General features: G+C 51.1%; 1 protein-coding gene across 1 annotated transcript in view; it reads left to right on the top strand.

Moving 5' to 3' along the window:
* The window catches only part of CERS3 (ceramide synthase 3), an 84,542-nt gene that overhangs the window by 40,991 nt on the left and 23,216 nt on the right, over positions 1-20,335 (top strand). Inside the window, exons 6-10 of the mRNA XM_060260098.1 lie at positions 152-202; positions 8,879-8,971; positions 9,567-9,695; positions 13,989-14,095; positions 15,253-15,409. Coding sequence (XP_060116081.1) covers positions 152-202; positions 8,879-8,971; positions 9,567-9,695; positions 13,989-14,095; positions 15,253-15,409 — 537 coding nt within the window. The remainder of the gene's footprint in view (positions 1-151; positions 203-8,878; positions 8,972-9,566; positions 9,696-13,988; positions 14,096-15,252; positions 15,410-20,335) is intronic.

The following is a 20,335-nucleotide window of genomic DNA, read 5'->3' as shown; positions in this document are numbered from 1 at the left end:
CAGCCAATGTCTTGCTGAAGACGCCAAGCATGAAATGAGATTTGAACTGGCTTAGAATGAACTTCCCAATGCATGGCTTAGCTGTTTAACCATAGTACTAGCACTGCATGGTGTAGCCATCCACTTGACCCAGTTCTGTGTTCTTTCTCAGAAACCCTGGTTTCATGACATTTGGTTGGTTTGGGTCGGCTACCCATTTCAGGTAAGCACTGCTCCAATTTATGATCTTTTTTTTGGTGGTGGCGGTGATGTTACTCCTTGTGAAATGATCCCAGGTCAGTTGCTAGGTCCTGTCAAGCAGAGGTGTGCCCTAGGTGTTCCCAAATTGAAACTTTAGGTGTTTAGGCCTGGAGTAGAACTGATCCGGTGTGGAACCACAGGACCCAGGGAGAGGAGATGGAAGTCTCCCCCACCATGTCATTTTTCTGAGCTGAAACAGCCCCAGATAAGAGCATAAGAGAAGCCATGTTGGATCAGGCCAATGGCCCATCCAGTCCAACACTCTGTCACACAGTGGCCAAAAAAAATCCCAAATGCCATCAGGAAGTCCACCAGTGGGGCCAGGACACTAGAAGCCCTCCCACTGTGCCCACCCAAGCACCAAGAATATAGAGCATCACTGCCCCAATGAGTTCCAATGATAAGCTGTGGCTAATAGCCACTGATGGACCTCTGCTCCATATGCTCCCTCTTGAAGCTGCCTATGCTTGTAGCCACCGCCACCTCCTGTGGCAGTGAATTTCATGTGTTAATCACCCTTTGGGTGAAGAAGTACTTCTTTTTATCAGTTCTAACCCGACTGCTCAGCAATTTCATTGAGTGCCCATGAGTTCTTGTAGTGTGAGAAAGCGAGGAAAGTACTTCTTTCTCTACCTTCTCCATCCCATCTTGTAAACCTCTATCATGTCACCCCTCAGCTGACGTTTGCCCCCCCAGTCGAAAGAAGAGACAGACACATGTGTTGGGTTATAACCGGGCCGCTTTATTAAATCAATTACCTGTAAACTCGGCAGGGATAATGCCTGACAGAACAAGCCCTGGGGTCACCCCTTGACCCCGCCTTGTCCTAAGGGCGAGCACCCCTGCCCCCAGCACAAACCCGCCGTAAATCGGGTTGTAACTGAGCGGCCAGGCCCCCAGCCATTCTTCACCTGGGCCAGCATCGATCCCCATGGAAAGATCCACCCAGGTGAGGCTACCCGTGGTCTGCATTCCCCGCACTGAGCCGTTTAGCCCATCTGCGGTTCATACAGACCACCAGCACCACTGGTGCTAGGCCATAGGGTCTCCCCTGCAAAATCCTGTGGCCAAAACATCCCCCAGCCAGCGACCTAAAACTGCATAAAAAACTCCGGGACCTAACACTATAAGGCAGTACAAGGTAGGCGAAAAACAACTCCACATGGGCCAATTGTGTGAAGAAGAAAAAATTCCTACCTGGCCCCCCAAAGGGGCGACCGGTCGAAACCTGTACTGCCTAGGGCGGGTGGGCGGGCAGAGAGCCAGCGAAGAAGACGGACACTCTGGGCGGAGCCAGGGCTTATAAAGCCCTGACCACGCCCACCCCCTATAGGACAGCTCAAGAAGCCAAGCTGTTCCTCGCTTCTTCCGCGGGGGCAAAGACGGCCCCCAGCTTAATCGCGGGCGAAGCCGGCGCAGCTGGGAAGGTGCCGAGCCTTGCCCCCCCAGTCGAAAGAAGAGACAGACACATGTGTTGGGTTATAACCGGGCCGCTTTATTAAATCAATTACCTGTAAACTCGGCAGGGATAATGCCTGACAGAACAAGCCCTGGGGTCACCCCTTGACCCCGCCTTGTCCTAAGGGCGAGCACCCCTGCCCCCAGCACAAACCCGCCGTAAATCGGGTTGTAACTGAGCGGCCAGGCCCCCAGCCATTCTTCACCTGGGCCAGCATCGATCCCCATGGAAAGATCCACCCAGGTGAGGCTACCCGTGGTCTGCATTCCCCGCACTGAGCCGTTTAGCCCATCTGCGGTTCATACAGACCACCAGCACCACTGGTGCTAGGCCATAGGGTCTCCCCTGCAAAATCCTGTGGCCAAAACATCCCCCAGCCACCGCCAATGCCAAGCCTCTGCTTAGGCATTAGCGCCCCACCGGACGGCCCAGAGCCGACCGCAAACCCTGCCGAATTTCCTCCAAAAAGGCCCGGTTGCCCAACTCCGACAGGTGGACGCCATCCGGCCTATACAGGTCAGCTTGATCTACCCGTATGGCCGGATGAGGTAAAAACAAACCCAAACCGCCCTCCATGGCTACCTGAAGAGCCCTATTAACCTTGCGCCTCGCGCGCTCAACCCCCCCAGGTGAAAGGGCATACCTCCACACCCTGCGTGGCAGAATAGCTGACCACACTAAAAGCACCCCCGGCCATCTCCGTCTAATCTCGTGGAGATCAGCCAGGGCCTGCTGCGAGAGAGCCTTCCCTCTCAACAGCCCCAGGTCGTTCCCGCCCAAATGAACGACAAGTATGTGTGGAGGCCTGCCAGCCCTTTCCCTGAACAATAGGGGCATAATTCCGGGCCAACGTAGGCCCCGCCGTCCCAGCCACTCCACGACGGCCCAAGCACTGAGCCCAAGCTGGGTACCAACTGAAGACCGCCGAGCTTGATGGGCAGCCCAGAACACCATGCTGTGCCCACAGATGAGAACACGCCGTCTCTCACCCCGAGCCACAGCACCTGAAAAGACAGAATAGCGTTAAACGAATGAATCAAAACCCGTAGCGCCCAAAATCAATGACCACCAACTAGGCCACCCCTGGGCGCCCTTCAGGCCAACAACGGGCGCACATACGTCTTAAATGCCGCCGACCGCCATCTCCCAATCCTCCGAATGGTGGTTGGCGCGTAACCCATTGAAGCAGCTGTGGAGGCTGCTCCAATGCGGAACGAATGTGTACCAAATTTGACCCCCTTCAAGCCGATGGCACTCAACGCTCGACTCGTCACCGCCCAAAACTGAAACTTGGTGAGAGGGGACCCATCCTCGTGCCGGAAAAAGGGGCCCTCCACACAGCCCCGTAGCTGAATGTAGTGTGTAACTGCCTGCACCAGACATAACTCCGGTACCTCACACTTACCAATTGTTATGATGGACCCCCGTTGCTTCTGGTCAGTCTTGGACCGCCGAAGCGTCAAAATGATCTGCCCCTGAACCAATTTGACATCCCCGGCTTGCAGCGCCCTGCGTGACGTATCGGTCTTGGCTTGCAAAACTAACTCACTAATGCGCAACGCGCCAAAAAACGCCAACAATGATGCCGCGTGAAACAACGCAGCCTCAAAAGGAGAAGAACAAATAACAGGCCAGCACCCAAACAACCCCTTCAAAACAGCAGGGGAAATGGGCTGCCGATCGTCAGAACGTGGGCCACGCTCCCTGGCCCACCCCTCTAACATCTTCCTAATACGAAAATCTGACGTATTGTCCACAAACCCCTGGGCTTTACTCAAAAAGGCCAAAGCAGCCAGTTGGCCCCTAATAGTCCTAAGCCCCAAACCCCTTTCCTTCTGGGAAACGCTGAATTGCATAATGTGGGCCGTGGGAATCGGCCAGCAATCCGGCAATTCAGCGGCCCTCCTGAACTCCCAGAATTGGCAAGCCGCTCTATTATATGCCCTTCTGGTGCTAGGCGCTAATGCCAACTGAATGGCCCTACCGGCTTCGGCTTCCCAAGCTGCCATAGGTCCCATGGCATCCGTGCCGGCCGCGGGTCCGCTTCTGGGGCGAGCTGCCGAAAACGCTCCATCTGTTGGCGAGATAGAGCGTCCGCCACCCCATTGCAGACACCGGGTACATGCCTTGCCGTGAACAAAGTGTTCAACTGCAGGCAACGTAGCGTAAAGGCCCTCACCAGATTCATCACCACTTTGGATTTCGAGGTCAAGGAGTTGATAACATGTACAACTGCCATGTTATCACACCAGAAGAGCACAGAATGGTTGGCGAGCTGCTCACCCCATAGCCGAACTGCGACAAGGATAGGGAAAAACTCCAAAAATGTCAAGTCCCTAATGAGCTCGCTATCCAACCATTCCGCCGGCCACTGCTCTGCACACCAGTGCCCTCTGAAATAGACTCCAAACCCAGTGGACCCTGAGGCGTCGGAGGAGATCTGAAGCTCGGCTTCAATCTTCAAATCCTCCCTCCAAAAAGAAACGCCATTGAATTCATCCAGAAACCTGACCCATACCTCCAGATCCGCCCGCATGCCGGCAGAAATGCGAACCCTATGGTGAGGGGAGCGCAACTGGCACATAGCGTCACAAAGACGCCTCAAGAAGGCCCTGCCTGGTGCCACAACTTTGCAAGCAAAGTTGAGGTGACCAACCAACTGTTGCAGCTCCAACAACGAAACCTTGCGCCTAGCCATCAGTGTAGCCAACCTGGCCTTGAGGTCGGTTACCTTCGCCTCTGGCAGTCGAGAAGACTGGTTGAGCGTATCCAGCTCGATACCCAGAAAGGTAAGCACCTCACAGGGCCCTTCCGTCTTCTCGTGTGCCAGGGGCACCCCCAGCTCGTCGGCCAGCCCCTGGAAGGCACATAGCAACCTGCCACACTGCCCAGTACCCGGAGGACCCACGAAAAGGTAGTCATCAAGGTAATGCGCAGTGGCCGAACACCCAGTCCTGTCCCGCAGTGCCCACTCCAAGAAGGAACTAAATCGCTCAAAGGCAGCGCATGATATAGAGCACCCCATGGGAAGGGCACGATCCATATAGAATCTGCCCTCAAAACAAAATCCCAGGAGCTCAAAATCATCGGGGTGGACTGGCAAGAGGCGAAATGCCGACTTAATGTCGCATTTCGCCATCTCCGCCCCCACCCCACAACCGCGCACAACCTTGACCGCCTGGTCAAAGGAAGTGTACCTAACCGAACATAGCTCCTCTGGAATAGCGTCGTTAACCGACGCCCCTTTGGGGTAGGACAAATGGTGTATGAGCCGGTACTCCCCGGGTGCTTTCTTTGGCACCACTCCCAAAGGGGAAACCCTCAACGCCGGGACAGGAGGAGTGTCGAAAGGGCCAAGGACTCTGCCCTCTTCGCACTCCTTGCCGATCTTAGCTCGAACAATATGCTCGAGACCAATTACAGACCTGAGGTTGGACGCCAAATAAGGGGCCCTAGGCCCCTGAAATGGGATCCTAAAACCAAATGCAAACCCGTCGCTCAAATACTGCCCGTCGGCCTTACGTGGGTACCTCCTCAAAAGCTTAGTGAGTACCCTCAGCCGAATGGGGCTGGGACCCTTTACCAGGAGGCTGCTGCCCTGCACTGCCACCGCCGGGACGCTTGCCCCCTCCCCTGGGCTTTGCTCTGCTGCATGCAGACATAGCATGAGGCCCGCTGCAGAGCGGGCACTCATGTTTGAACCTACAAGGCTTCCTAGGGCACGCTCCTTTCGAAGCGAACTCCCAACAAAGCATCCGGGTTTGAACCGGCTGGCCCGCCGCTGGGCGGGCCCCTGTAGTCTGCAGCTGCTTGTGAACCAAATGTCCGCTGTCGGACCTGTCTCCCGTATTCGGCTTAGCCGGCGACATCAGCTGCAACCAGAGCTGTTGGCTGACTTGATCCCAAGGCAACCCTGGATTAACTGCCGCCCTCATTCGGAAAGCTTTGTCATATTGCAGCCAAGCTGCACCTACGAAGTCCGAATAAGCCCTATACACTATATCCATGTATTGAAACAGGGCGGCGGCCCTTGCTGGCTGAGCCCGGGCGATGACACCCGCATAAATTAGAAACCCCGGCAACCAATTTGCCCAGGTTCTATCCACCTTCCTGCGCTTCATTTTTTCTTTCTCCTTTTCGTCGAGCTCATCCTTGTTTTTCTTTTCGAGCTCACGATACAGGAGGCTAAACACATCAACGAACTCGCCACGCAAAATTTTGTCACGCGTGGCGCTCGTTAGGTGATCACCCAATGGCAGCGAAGTGTCGCCAAAGGGGAGCGCGTGGCATGGTATATTAGCGTAAGGAACGGGGGGGTAAAACCACCCACCGCCAGGCCCCCTGGGCCACATCCCTTGCCACTGAGCATAATGCTGCCCACCCCACGGCAAAACCCCTGGCGTGGGTGCCACCGTCGCCACCGCAGAGGTGGACGGGACAGCCTGCTGGGCCGGTGTCTGCAGAACAGGGCTACTCAAGCCAGCCGCCCCTGAACCATGCCCCTGAACAGCAGGACTCTGCAGGGCCCAAGCCCAAGGGGACCCCGAATCCCAAGAAACAGCGGATGCCCCATGTTGCCCACCGCCCCAAACCCCTCCCCCCATCACTGGGGGGAGGGGTGGCGTCTGCACCGGTCCCCATGGCCAATGTGGTGTCTGTTGCCCAAAAGACTTACCCCCATCCAAAGAAGATCCTGCACCATCCGGAGTCCTAGGCACCCCGTCCCCTGAGCCGCCACCAGTGGACTGCGCCCCCGACGGGCCCTCACCAGGATCTTCATCGTCATCCAACTGCTGTGGAGGATCAGGTACAGCTCCGCCACCCTGCAACGCAGACAAACGGGCCAGCATCTCCGCTTCAAACATGGGCCGCTTTGACCGCTCGGAAGCGCGGTGGCGACCCTGCCAAATAGGGGCCCCTGCAGCTACCCTCTGCTGCTCCAATGCCTCCAGCTGCTGGATGATGGCCAACCTAACCTGCTCCCCCGAAATCTGCCCAGCATCAGGCCCAGGTTGCCCTCCACGGGCCCTGGGCGGGCGAGCAGGCTGTTTGCCCTTAGCCTTCCCCAAACCCTTTCTAGGCGTCATGCTGACCAACTATTATGGCTACCACCCCGGCCTCAAAGAATCTGGGAAAAACTCAAAAGGCAGCTCCCCAAAATTGATAATGCTGAACTCCCAGGCAATGCACCTTCAGCGCTGCCCCAAAAATGCCAGGTGAGGAAACCCAAAACTGCTTGCCACCCCCACCTAGCGTAACCAGCCTAACCACCGTCACGCCAAGATGGCAACCCCCCAAAGTGTTCAGCCTATGAGCCCCAAAATGGCCGCCCGAAGAACTCAGCCGGGCCCTAAAATGGCCGCCCAGCAACAGGCAATCCTCCTAGAGCACGCGGCTCGACCAAGATGGCCGCCGCGCGCGCCTAGTGGAGCACGAAGCTCAACCCGATGCCTAAGGCCTCCCTGGAATCAGCCGCCGCTCGCGCTGTAGGGCCCCGCCGAAAATTAAGGAATTAGCCGCCGCTTGCGCTGTAGGCCGCACCCCGGGAGGTAACCCACTAATTAGAAGCTAAAAAAGGGGGGGGGGCGAGCCCCGCCAAAGAGATGCCCAGCCGCGCTTGACGCTTGCCCTAAAATGGCCGCCGCGCGCGACTCGTGCAGCGCACGAGGCTCACCAGAGGCCCAAAAGCCGCCCCGACCAAACAGCCGCCGCTCGCGCCCCGGGCCTGCCAAAAGTGGCCCTCGCACGCGCCGTGGCCAGAAGAACGATCACCTCCGACCCAGCAGCCCCCGTTACCCCGAAGCAGACTCAGTGCAGGCTAACCACCTCCCCCCGTCACCAAACCACAAAGACCGGCTCCTCAAAGCAAGCGCGATCAACAGCCGACAAAGCCGTCCCGTCTCCGTGCCGCTCCACCGATCCAACGACGTCTCCTCGCTCAAAGGCCTCCGCTCCCACCGAGCAACGACCCAGGCTCTCCCTCAGAGAGCCAGCGAAGAAGACGGACACTCTGGGCGGAGCCAGGGCTTATAAAGCCCTGACCACGCCCACCCCCTATAGGACAGCTCAAGAAGCCAAGCTGTTCCTCGCTTCTTCCGCGGGGGCAAAGACGGCCCCCAGCTTAATCGCGGGCGAAGCCGGCGCAGCTGGGAAGGTGCCGAGCCTTCTCCAAGCTAAAGAGCCTCAAGCATTTTAACCCTTCTTCATAGGGAAAGTGTTCCAACCTTTTAATCATTCTAGTTGCCCTTTTCTGCACTGTAAGCTCTTGGAGGATTGGCTACATTAGGGGGGTTTGGCCTGATATGCAAAGGATTCCTGCTACAAAAGAAGCCCTGCCAGCACCAATGTCTAGTGGTCCCTGCACGTGATGCCCATGAGCAGTACAGCACCCCTCCTTGACACCTTTTCTGGTCCCTGTCAAGTATTTTCAGAAAGTGGGTGGAGCCAGGCAGGGCTTTTGCCCAGCAAGGTTTCTGATTGGCCATGAGAGAATGAATCAGCTCTGTAGATAGCTGCTGCCACAGCACAAGGATCTTCACTGGGCAACTGAAGGTTAGCTATGGCAGCTGTGTTGTGGCTGGTTGTGACCTCCTGTGGTGGCATTTTGGGGCTGTGCCTGTCGTGCTACGTCAGAACTGCAAAGGTGCCGCAGGTGCAGAAATGTTGGGGGTATGGGTGCCAGACCCCCCTCCACCGTGGGCGCAGGGGTCTCCTGCTTTCAACCCCCACCTCTCCACCACCAGCCAGCTGGGTAGTGGTGGGGAATTACTCCCCCAAAAGGAAGGAACACTGGGAATTAACACAATATGCCTACATGACCCGGAAGTGATGTAGGCATGTTGAGGATGTTGGGGGGTTACAATCTGGTTTTGGGGCAAAACTCTATGGTAGAAGCTAATTCTACCATAGGGTTTTGCCACAAAATCAGAGCTTGGCCCCCATGTGCCTATGTCACTTCTGGGTCACATAGGTGGATCACGTTAAATTCTGGTGTTCCTCCCCATTTCTGAAAGTGTACTCCCTATCCCCCACCGGCTGCTTTGAGTGACTGGGCAACTCTAACTGGGGACTCCCAGGCTACATTCTCCTCCCCCTCTAAAAGTGCTGTCTTCTTGACCCAATAAGTAACAAATATGGGGATTTTTCCTCTCCCTTTCTCTCACCTCTCCCTGCTTGCAGACCTTGCTTCCATCCCAGTACTGGTACTATATGGCTGAGATGAGTTTCTATTGGTCGTTGTTGTTTACCCTCGGAATGGACACTAAAAGGAAGGCAAGTGGATTCTCGCTGCTATATCCCAGGAGCGTTTCCTGATTTGCTGTCTTTTTCTTTAGTAATTAAGCGCTTCAGAATAATGGGAATGTCAGATGCCTCCTTTACACAGACTCCTTCCCTCACTGATAAGAACATAACAGAAGCCATGTTGGATCACACCAGTGGCCCATACAGTCCAACACTCTGCGTCACGCAGTGGCCAAAAAAAACCCATCAGGAGGTCCATCATTGGGCCAGGACACTAGAAGCCCTTCCACTGTGCCCACCCCTCCCCAAACACCAAGAATACAGAGCATCACTGCCCCAGACGGAGAGTCCCAACAATACACTGTGGCTAATAGCCACTGATGGACCTCTGCTCCATATGCTTATCCAATCCCCTCTTGAAGCTGTCTATGCTTGTAGCTGCCACCACCTCCTGTGGTGGTGAATTCCATGTGTTAATCACCCTTTGGGTGAAGAAGGACTTCCTTTAATCAGTTCTAACCCGACTGTTCAGCAATCCTGCAGGTTCTCCCAAGTTTAAGTCCGCTCATCTATTTTTATTAAATCAGTTTTAAGGAGGGAGGGAAATGACCTCTTTTTCCTGTAGGATTACAAAGCACATGTCGTACACCACTTGGCGGCCCTCGGCTTGATGTTTTGCTCCTACAGTGCCAATTACGTCCGCCTGGGAACTCTAGTGATGATCATCCATGACTGCGCAGACTTCTGGCTCGAGGTAAAAGCGGCTGCTTGTTATTAAGGCTGGTGCTCTTTGATGTGATTATTTGGTGGCTTTTTTAATGGTTCAAGTTACTGGCGTGGACCCAGGAGTCTTACACAAAACGCTGGGCTGCGTTTGTAGGAGATTTCTGCATGCGTTCATGTCGATCTCAGCGGTAATTCGCGTGGAAGGTCATAGGTCCATAGAATCACAGAGTTGGAAGGGGCCATAAAGGCCATCTAGTCCAACCCCCTGCTCAAGGCAGGATCAGCCTAGCCTGTATGACTGTATTTTTATTTCTTCCACATTAGATTTGAATGGAGAAGACCAAATCTCCCATTCTTCCATTCTTCAAGATTGTATATCTATTAACTCAATGCAAACCAAATCTGATCTAGCCATGTGACATAGGCACATGGGGGCCGAGCTCTGGTTTTGTGGCAAAACCCTATGGTAGAATTAGCTTCTACCATAGAGTTTTGTCCCCAAACCAGATTGTAACCCCCCCAACAGGATCTGCCTGGACAAGCGTTTGTCCTGCCACTGCTTAAAGACTGCCAGTGAGGAGGAGTTCACCACCTCCTTTGGTAGCTGATTCCACTGTTGAACAACTCTTATGGTAAAAAGTTTTTTTTTCTGATATTCAGCTGGTACCTTCCTGCCCTTAATTTAGACCCATTCTTGTGAGTCCTCTCCTCTGCTGCCAACAGGAACAGTTCCCTGCCCTCCTCTGAGTGACAGCCCTTCAGATCCTTCAAGAGAGCAGTCATGTCCTCCCTCAACCTCCTCTTCTCCTGACTGAACATTCCCAAGTCCCTCAGCTTTTCCTCATAGTTCTTGGTCTCCAGGCCCCTGATCATCCTCCTCACTCTCCTCTGCACCCGCTCCCTTCTGTCCACATCCTTCTTGAAGTGAGGCCTCCAGAACTTCACACAACACTCCAGGTGCAGCCTGACCAATGCAGTTAGGGTTGCCAATCCCCAGGTGGGGGCAGGGGATCCCCTGGTTTGGGGGCCTTCCCCCCGCTTCAGGGTTGCCAGAAAGCCGGGGGAGGAGAGGGAAATGTCTGCTGGGAACTCTGTTATTCCCTAGGGAGATTTATTCCCATAGAAAATCATGGAGAATTGATCTGCGGGTATCTGGGGCTCGGGGGGGGGGGCTGTTCCTTGGGGTAGAGGCATCGAATTTTCAGTATAGCATCTAGTGCCTCTTCCCAAAATACCCCCCAAGTTTCAAAATGATTGGACCATGGAGTCCAATTCTATGAGCCCCAAAAGAAGGTGCCCCTATTCTTCATTATTTCCTATGGAAGGAAGGCATTGAAAAGGTGTGCTGTCCCTTTAAATGTGATGGCCAGAACTCCCTTTGGAGTTCAATGATGCTTGTCACAGCCTTGATCTTAGTTAGTTAGTTAGTTAGTTAGTTAGTTAGTTAGTTAGTTAGTTTTTATTCTTATATCCCGCCCTCCCCCGCCAAAGGCGGGCTCAGGGCGGCTCACAGACATGGCGTGCCATGATTTAGTTAAAACAAATAAACAATGATTTAAATACGGTTCAATTACATAAATTAGTTAAAATAAATAAAACAGGTGCTATATCTACTGTCAATCACAGTTATGCATACTGTCATACAGTCAGTTTCAGTTGTGCATGAGATGGTTAAGGTTACAACAGTTTAATCAATTTGGTCCGGTCCTGATTTAAATGCGAGCTGGAAGAGAAAGGTTTTGCAAGCCCTGCGGAACTGATTCAAGTCCCGCAGGGCTCGCACCATCTCTGGGAGTTGGTTCCACCAACGAGGGGCCATTGCTGAAAAGGCTTGCTCCCGAGTTGTCTTCAGTCTAGCCTCTCTTGACCCAGGGATTTGTAAGAGGTTTTGGGAGCTAGATCTTAGTGCTCTCCGGGGAATATATAGGGAGAGGCGGTCCCTGAGGTAGGCAGGTCCTCGACCATATAGGGCTTTAAAGGTAATAACCAGCACCTTATAGCGAACACGGTAGACGACCGGCAGCCAATGCAGATCCCGCAGCACAGGCCGCACGTGTTCCCATCGAGGTAGTCCCACTAACAGCCTGGCCGCCGCATTCTTGGCTCCACCCCTAATATCTCCTGGCTCCACCCCCAAAGTCCCCAGATATTTTTTGAGTCGGACTTGGCAACCCTAAATGCAGTGTACAGCGGGACTATGACCTCTTGCAATTTAGATGTTATGTCTCTGTTGATAGACCCCCCAAGATAGCATTAGGTCTTGTAAAATAGTGGATTCAGATTTCAGCATAGCATAGAGCCAGTTTGGTGTAGTCGTTAAGTGCATGGACTCTTGTTATTATTATTATGGGACCGAAACAGAGCACATCTACTTCCACCATTCTCCAAATTTCAAACATGTATAAACCAATTCTGGTTCCCTCCAGCCTTTCATACAAACGAATTTGACTCACGGAAAAAAAGCAGGAATAATCATTCTTCAAGATTGTATATCTACTAACTCAATGCTAACCAAATCTGATCTTGAAAAGAAATTTAATATATCAGCTCCACGGTGGCAATACCTTCAAATTAGTGGTATGTGTGCACAGCTTAAGTTCGCAACCATAGTTCAACAGCCTTTCACAGATTTTGAATATATTATCAAACAGGCCCATTCATCTAAAAAACATCTGATCTCTTCGACCTACTTGGCTCTTAATGCAAGGCACAGATCAAACTTGCTCACTTCTCATTCTTCCTGGGCTAAACTCTGTAGTCATGAAATCAGCATGGAACAATGGGAGATTTGGTCTTCTCCATTCAAATCTAATGTGGAAGAAATTAAAATTACAGTCATCCAAAATACTTTCACTATGGTACCTGACGCCAAAGAAGCTAACACGTTTAATACTATCAGTGAAACCTCTGTTGGAAGAAATGTGGTCAGCAAGGTGATTACTTACATTGCTGGGCTTTTTGCCCCAAGGGACGTGGCTTCTGGGAATAAAACTTAGAGCGCATTCAACAAATCACTGATCTATCTATTGCATTTACTCCTGACCACCTATTTTTGAATGGAGGCCTTGATCCAGATTGTCCACCTCATAAAAAAGAAACTGTCGCTCTTCGTCTCTCAGTGGCTAGAACAGCAGTCGCTACATGCTGGGAATCAGATAAACCACCTGATTTAAACCTCTGGCTTAAACAGTTATGGAGTATTAGGGTTTGTAGAATCTTTCGGGATCAAGTGCCGTGTTCTACTGGAGAAAGTTTTCCTTCCAGACGTCTGGAAGGAAAACTTTCTCCAGTCGAACACGGCACTTGATCCCGAAAGATTCTACAAACCCTAATGATGTTACCAGCCGTGAAAACCTGAAATCTTTGATAGTTATGGAGTACTTACATAATGGCTAAGATCTCTGATAGCATCAATCAACTTGAACGTCCTCTCTTATCTTCTACTTTCTGTGCTATCGGGTTTCCTATTTTAGAACACCTCACTTCACAAGAATCTATTCCTAACATAATTAATTCTTTCTTTATGGTAGATTTTTATCTCATCTCTGCTGTTAGCATTTACAATATGACTTCCTTTTGTTCACAGCGAATAAGTTTAAATATATGATATACGTACATTTTCATATGAAGGTTAAAGCTATAGTCAATTTTAATGAGTAAACCATAGCTTACTATGTTATATGTTTGATGCATGATCATACTCCATAATACATATGATCTTTGTATCCGATGATTTAAATGCAATAAAATATATTTGAAAGAAAAATATTTTTAAAAATAGCTCAAACACATCTGTCGCTGGTATGGATAGCTGTTTTATTATACCTACATATACATATGCGTGTGTGTGTGTGTAAACATATAAACATACTTTATTATATACAATTAGATTTTATTATGTATTTTATTATATTTATTAACATTTTATTATAGTATCAAAGATTTCAGGTTTTCACGGCTGGTAACATCATTAGGGTTTGTAGAATCTTTCGGGATCAAGTGCCGTGTTCTACTGGAGAAAGTTTTCCTTCCAGACGTTTCGTTCTCAGCTGCGGAGAACAGCCTCAGTGGCGTTGCAGCCGGAGCAGGCGCTCTGACCTTCTTTATTATAGTGTTGCACAGTTGGAATTTCTTCATTGTATTTTTTTTTTTGGGGGGGGGGAGTGAGACTCTTTACAATTGTGGATTCTTTGTTTTGTGTACCGACTCGCGATAAGGCAGATCCATGTTCATGTATGTGTGCTGCAAGTGCCAGAAGACACCTTTTTAAAGTGGCTGTTCCCTTTGCCTCCTGTCCTAATACGATTTGTTTGAGTTTCAGGCGGCAAAGATCTTCAACTACGCTCACTGGGAGAATACCTGCAGCGTCCTCTTTGTCATCTTCTCCATCGTGTTCTTCATCACAAGACTCGTTCTCTTCCCCTTCTGGTGAGTGCGGCCTCTACTATTAGGGTTGCCAAGTCCAATTCAAGAAATATCGGGGAACTTTGGGGGTGGAGCCAGGAGACATTGGGGGCGGAGCCAGGAGACATTGGGGGCGGAGCCAGGAGCAAGGGTGTGACAAGCATCATTGAACTCCAAGGGAGTTCTGGCCATCACATTTAAAGGGACAGCACACCTTTTAGAATGCCTTCCTTCCATAGAAAATAACGAAGGATAGGGGCACCTTCTTTTGGGGCTCATAGAATTGGACCCCATGGTCCAATCTTTTTGAAACTTGGGAGGTATTTTGGGGAGAGGCACTAGATGCTATACTGAAAATTTGGGGCCTCTACCTCAAAAAACAGCCCCCCCAGAGCCCCTGACACCCGTGGATCAATTCCCCATCATTCCCTATGGGAATCGTTCCCGGAGGTGCATAATGGCTATGGGGGTGGAGCTTCCCCCGCCGGCCAGCTGGCTGGGGGAGGGGGGAACCCTGTAAAACCAGGGGATCCCCCGCTGGGACCTGGGGATTGGGAAGCTTATCTACTATACAGTCCTTTTGCCTTGTACATTGTTAGAAATAGCATTGTTGTCATTATTTCTGGTGTTGCTGAAATAACAACTCCCTTCAGGCCTCAGATTCAGCAGGAGCACAGCTCCTGAACCTTTCTGAGGGTTCCCCTTCTTCCTTCCCACCTACCTTGTCCATTGAATAGTAGGCGCAGCTGCATAAGAATCCCTGGATTAGAACAGCCAGCCAGCCACCAGAGATTTTGCCACACCCCCAGCAGCCCTCATTAACCCCTGGAGAAGCCCACGCCACCCTTTCTCCACTTATGTGATTTTGGGCAGCGGGTGGCTTGCTGGCCTTTTGACCCACACATGGATCTCTAGCCAGCCCAAGCAGGCCTCGCTCGCCCAGGGCTCTCATTTCTTGCATCAGGTTGCTTTTGGCGGGGGGGGGGGGCAGCATATGCTAATGAGTTATGCTAATGAGCTATGCCACCTATTTTTCTACAAAACGACCCCTGACTCCCCTATAACACTTATGGTTACCCAAATGATTTCACAGTTTATATTGCCTGCCTTTTAGGAATCCAGAAGGGATTGTATTATGATTTTCAGTTGTACACTCTGTGACAACAGTCTTTGTGTTTCAGGATTATTCGTGCCACAGCGTATTATCCTACTTATTATTCAATGACCTTCGTCATAGCGTATTTCTTTTTCAATGGGATGCTGTTGGTTCTACAGTGCCTGCATATCTACTGGGGCTACTTGGTGTTCAAGATTCTGAGGAAATTCATTTTCATACAGGTAAGAAACCTTACTGGGCTTCAGGTAAAGCACCTGCGATGGCATGGAGACAAAACAACTGGCTTAATGATCAGTGGGGACCTAACCAACAGAGGCTTTTATTTGCTACTTTTATGCAATAACATGAGAAAAATAGCTAAGCCCTTGCCCCAGGGATATTCAAAATTTCAGGGGCAAAGCAAAGATGAGAAAGGGCGGGTCTGGAAGGGGAGAAGAAAGGGAGAAGTATGAACATTTATTTATGTAGGCAAGATATGCACAGCACCCACATGCCTGCTGTTAAGGTGATCTCATTGGGGAGGCAAAGTCTCTGGAAATTGGTGGCACATGACGCTCTAGGAATGTGCCAGATCTCTAGCTGTTAGCATAGAGATTTGGGAAATGCCTAGAGTTTCATGCAGTGCCATGATGGGCTTTTTTTGTAGCGTCTTAGTAGGGCTTTTTTGGTAGCAGGAACTCCTTTGCATATTAGGCCACACACCCCTGATGTAGCCAATCCTCCTGGAGCTTACAGGGCTCTTAGTACAGGGCCTACTGTAAGCTCCAGGAGGATTGGCTACATCAGGGGTGTGTGGCCTAATATGCAAAGGAGTTCCTGCTGCAAAGAAAGCCCTGCTTCTTGGTATGCAAGCAGAAGCAATGTCATGATACTACATGACACTGTCTCCAATTTTTGCTCCCACTTCTTCATGAACTAGGGTCTGGAACATGGGAGGAGAAAGCTGCTTGTTGTAGTGAGCAAACCGGCACTCCCATGGGTGGGATATGAATGCTGAGAGAGTTGATGTAGTGGTTAAGTGTTGAGAGCCAGTTCGGTGTAGTGGTTAAGTGTGCGGACTCTTATCCGGGAGAACCGGGTTTGATTCCCCACTCCTCCACTTGCACCTGCTAGCATGGCCTTGGGTTAGCCATAACTCTGGCAGAGGTTGTCCTTGAAAGGGCAGCTGATGTGAGAGCCCTCTCAGCCCCACCCACCTCACAGGGTGTCTGTTGTGGCGGGGAGAAGATAAAGGAGATGGTAAGCCGCTCTGAGTCTCTGATTCAGAGAGAAGGGTGGGGTATAAATCTACAATTCTTCTTCTGGTATATTGCATGGATTGTCCCGTGGCTGTAGCATGTCTCTGTGCATTTCTGAATTAAATTATGTGGTGCACAGAGTTGCTTTGCACAGTGAATTCTGTCAATGAGTGTTGGGCCACTGGGTTACAATGGTGGAGGACAGTTTTTCCCTCATTATAATTGTGCCTCTAATGACCAGTTTTTAGTTTTGCTCCATGAGAGTAAATGGCAACCATTCAGTTATACTTATTATTTTTTAAAAAACAGTCCATGCGCTCTGTCATATATGCTCAAGGTGGCTTATGGAGAGAAAAGATGTACCTGGAGATCCACTGAGTGTATGACCCAAAGTTGGTTCCTGTCATAAGAACATAAGAGAAGCCGTGTTGGATCAGGCCAATGGCTCATCCAGTCCAACACTCTGTCACACAGTGGCCAAAAAACCCAGGTGCTGTCAAGAAGTCCACCAGTGGGGCCAGGACACTGGAAGCCCTCCCACTGTGCCCCCCTCCCAAGCGCCAAGAATACAGAGCATCACTTGCCCCAGACAGAGAGTTCCATCTATACCTTGTGACCTCTGCTCCATATGTTTATCCAGTCCTTTCTTGAAGCCATCTATGCTTGTAGCCACCGTCACCTCCCGTGGTAGTGAATTCCACGTGTTGATCACCCTTTGGGTGAAGCAGCACTTCCTTTTATCCGTTCTAACCCGACTGCTCAGCAATTTCATGGAGTTCTTGTATTGTATTGTGAGAAAGGGAGAAAAGTACTTCTTTTTCTGTTTTCTCTATCCCACGCATAATCTTGTAAACTTCTATCATGTCAACCCTCAGTCAACGATTCTCCAAGCTAAAGAGCCCCAAGCGTTTTAACCTTTCTTCATATGGAAGGTGTTTCAACCTTTTATTATGGTTTATTACGAAAAGCAATTCATTCTGAGACGGCGTGGTGCTGTTTCAGCATCCTTGGTGGATTCCTAGGCCAGAGGTGGTTTCCCTCTCTGTTAATATCACTAGGAGCCAGTTTGGTGTAGTGGTTAAGTGTGCGGACTCTTACCTGGGAGAACCGGGTTTGATTCCCCACTCCTCCACTTGCACCTGCTGGAATGGCCTTGGGTTAGCTATAGCTATCTCAGGAGTTGTCCTTGAAAGGGCAGCTGCTGTGAGAACCCTCTTAGCCCCACCCACCTCACAGGGTGTCTGTTGTTGGGGGAGAAGATAAAGGAGTTTGTAAGCCGCTCTGAGTCTCTGATTCAGAGAGAAGGGCGGGGTATAAATCTGCAGTTCTTCTTCTTCTTCTAGGACAGGTAACGATCTGATGCTCCTAACATTATGAGAACTTTGCAATAAAATAAAATAAAATCTGACGTTGCAGAGGTTAAAGTCCTCCAGGGTGAAAATGCATCTCCGTGCAGGCAGTTTTTGGCTTACCCGAGCCTGCAATTTGCGTTTTGTTCACAGACAAAGATGAATGGTCTTTGTTTCCTCCGTGGGAGCATTTCCCTTTGGTTTCTGACTCTGGAGCTTTGGAATCAGGCTTCAGTTTCCATCTTTGTAACGGAACTTCAGATTCTGAGGTGTCTGTCTTGATTTGCATAAACAGTGTTGGAGCAGGTACGGCCAAGCTCCTCTGATCGCGCCGGGGGCACTGCGGAAGGAAACGAGGGGGCCGGCGGTGGTGGCGGGGTCAACAAGGGAGAGAGGCAGCCCTCATTAACCCCTGGAGAATCCCACACCACCCTTTTCCCACTTCTTATGTGATTTTGGGCAGCGAGTGGCTTGCTGGCCTTTTGACTGTGCAGGGGAGATGACAGCCCAGGAGACCCCCAGGTGAGCGAGGCCTGCTTGAACTGGCTGCTGTCACGTTCTCAGGGTGCAGGCAGGCAGGAGTCCAAAGCCAGTCCAAGGTCAAAGTCCAGGAAGTCAAACAGGAGCCAAGCCACCAATGCAGAATCACAAACCGGAATCAGAAGTCAATGTCCAAAAGCCAAAAGGTCAGGGTGCCAAGGAAATCAAGCAGGTCAGGATCAGGAGGGAGCGTGGATTCAAGCCAGAGAATAGACTTGTTGCTTCCACAAGGTTACCAGGTCCTGGGTGGGAGCTATATGGGAGCCTCAATCAGTCTGTTCCCTGGGTGGCAGTGACTCTGCTAGAACTCAGGGCTGAGAGATCTGAAGCATTGGCGTGCCTCATGTCTTCGCTCTGAAAGTTCTTTCCGGAGCCTGCTTTGAACTCTTGAGATGGGAGGAGGAGAGCTTGGAGGAGATTGATCATCAACAGCTGACTCTGGTGCCTGGAGAGTGATTGATGGGCCAACTGCTGTTTGTTCAGCTGAGGAACTGGCTGGCAACTCTTCCAGGTCTGCTAACCCTTCCAGCTTCCCCTCATCAGGGCTCATGACAGCTGCATCTCTAGCTAGCCCAAGCAGACCTCACTCACCCAGGGCTCTTCTTTATTGCGGCGGGTTGCTTTTGGCTGGGGGGGGCGGTATATGCTAATTAGTTATGCTAATGAGCTCCACCACCTATTTTTCTACAAAATGACCCTTGGCTGTAGCGATTATTGGTTCCTCTTCCCGTATTTCTGTTTCTGAACCCATCCAGGAAAAAGAATTTTTCTAAAAAGCTCCAGAATTTGGTGCCTGTGCTGGATTGGTTGTTAGAGCCACCAGGAGATTTCCTGGTGGGCTTATGAACTCCCCCCCCCCCTCAACTTTTGGGAGAGCCAGTTTGGTGTAGTGGTTAAGTGTGCAAACTCTAATCTGGGAGAACTGCGTTTGATTCCCCACACCTCCGCTTGCACCTGCTGCTACGACCTTGAATCAGTCACAAGTTCTCACAGAGCTGTTCCTCTCGAGAGCAGTTCTCAGTCAGAGCTCTCTCAACCCCACCTACCTCACTGGGTGTCTGTTGTGGGGAAGGGAAGGGAAAATAGATTGTAAGCCGCTCTGAGGCTCCAAGTGAAGGGTGGGGGTATAAATCTAATCTCCTCCCACCCCCCCTTTCCTTCTTCTTCCTGGACTGGGGAAGACAGCATTGAGCTGGCGTAAGCCTTGCTCAGCCCACAGAAGGCGGCTCTTGGCAAGGGGGAGTCACACCTTGCCTGGGGAAAGCTGTGCCCGGCTGCCGCAGATCGGGTGCAGAATGCAGATGCCTTAAGCCCTGCACTGCTATGGGGCTGTTGCTTTCCCCCCTGGCCACCTTGGATTGTGCTGTAGGCAGCATATTAAAGCGCTGCTCTCTAAACAGTCCGTTTGCACCCTCAGAACCTGCCTCATAATAGAGCAGTTCTCGGTTCTTCCTTCCTTCCCCAGACATTCATCTCTTGCGGCTCTCAAACATCGGATGTTTATTCTGTGTGGCTGTTACATTAAGGAAGTTTGGCCACCCCTGCTCTATGATACACCACAGAGATTAGGAGAACTGGAAGTCCTAGAGCAATAACATTATTCCCACTGAGCTCTCTCCCCTACCTAGATAACACTCCCCAGATCTCTGGGAGTTTCCCAAGCCAAAGTTGGCAACCCTAGAAGCTGCTGCTGAAAAGGGGGGGCGGGGGGCGGAATGCCTCCAGATTTTGCTGGGAAAGAATACAAGCTACCACCGCCATGTTGGCTGTTGATCATTCTATAGCTGGTTACCCTTTCCAGGTGCTCAGGACTCCTATCCCAGCTTGGGCTAGAACAGGCAATGATGAGGTAAGCGGCTTTAGTCTCTGCATGCTCCCCGCAGCAAAAGGGTGTCAGGCTTTGTCTCAGGATCCCATGGAATCTACCTGTACCTCTACAGCAAGCCAAGCTATTTTACAAAATCAAACTCTCAATCCATCTCTCTCACATTACGACTTGTTCCACAAACGGGACGTTTTG

The sequence above is a fragment of the Heteronotia binoei genome, chromosome 19 (assembly GCF_032191835.1).
Source record: "Heteronotia binoei isolate CCM8104 ecotype False Entrance Well chromosome 19, APGP_CSIRO_Hbin_v1, whole genome shotgun sequence".
In the NCBI taxonomy this organism is placed as follows: Eukaryota; Metazoa; Chordata; class Lepidosauria; order Squamata; family Gekkonidae; genus Heteronotia; species Heteronotia binoei.
This window is presented reverse-complemented; position numbering and strand designations above follow the sequence as displayed.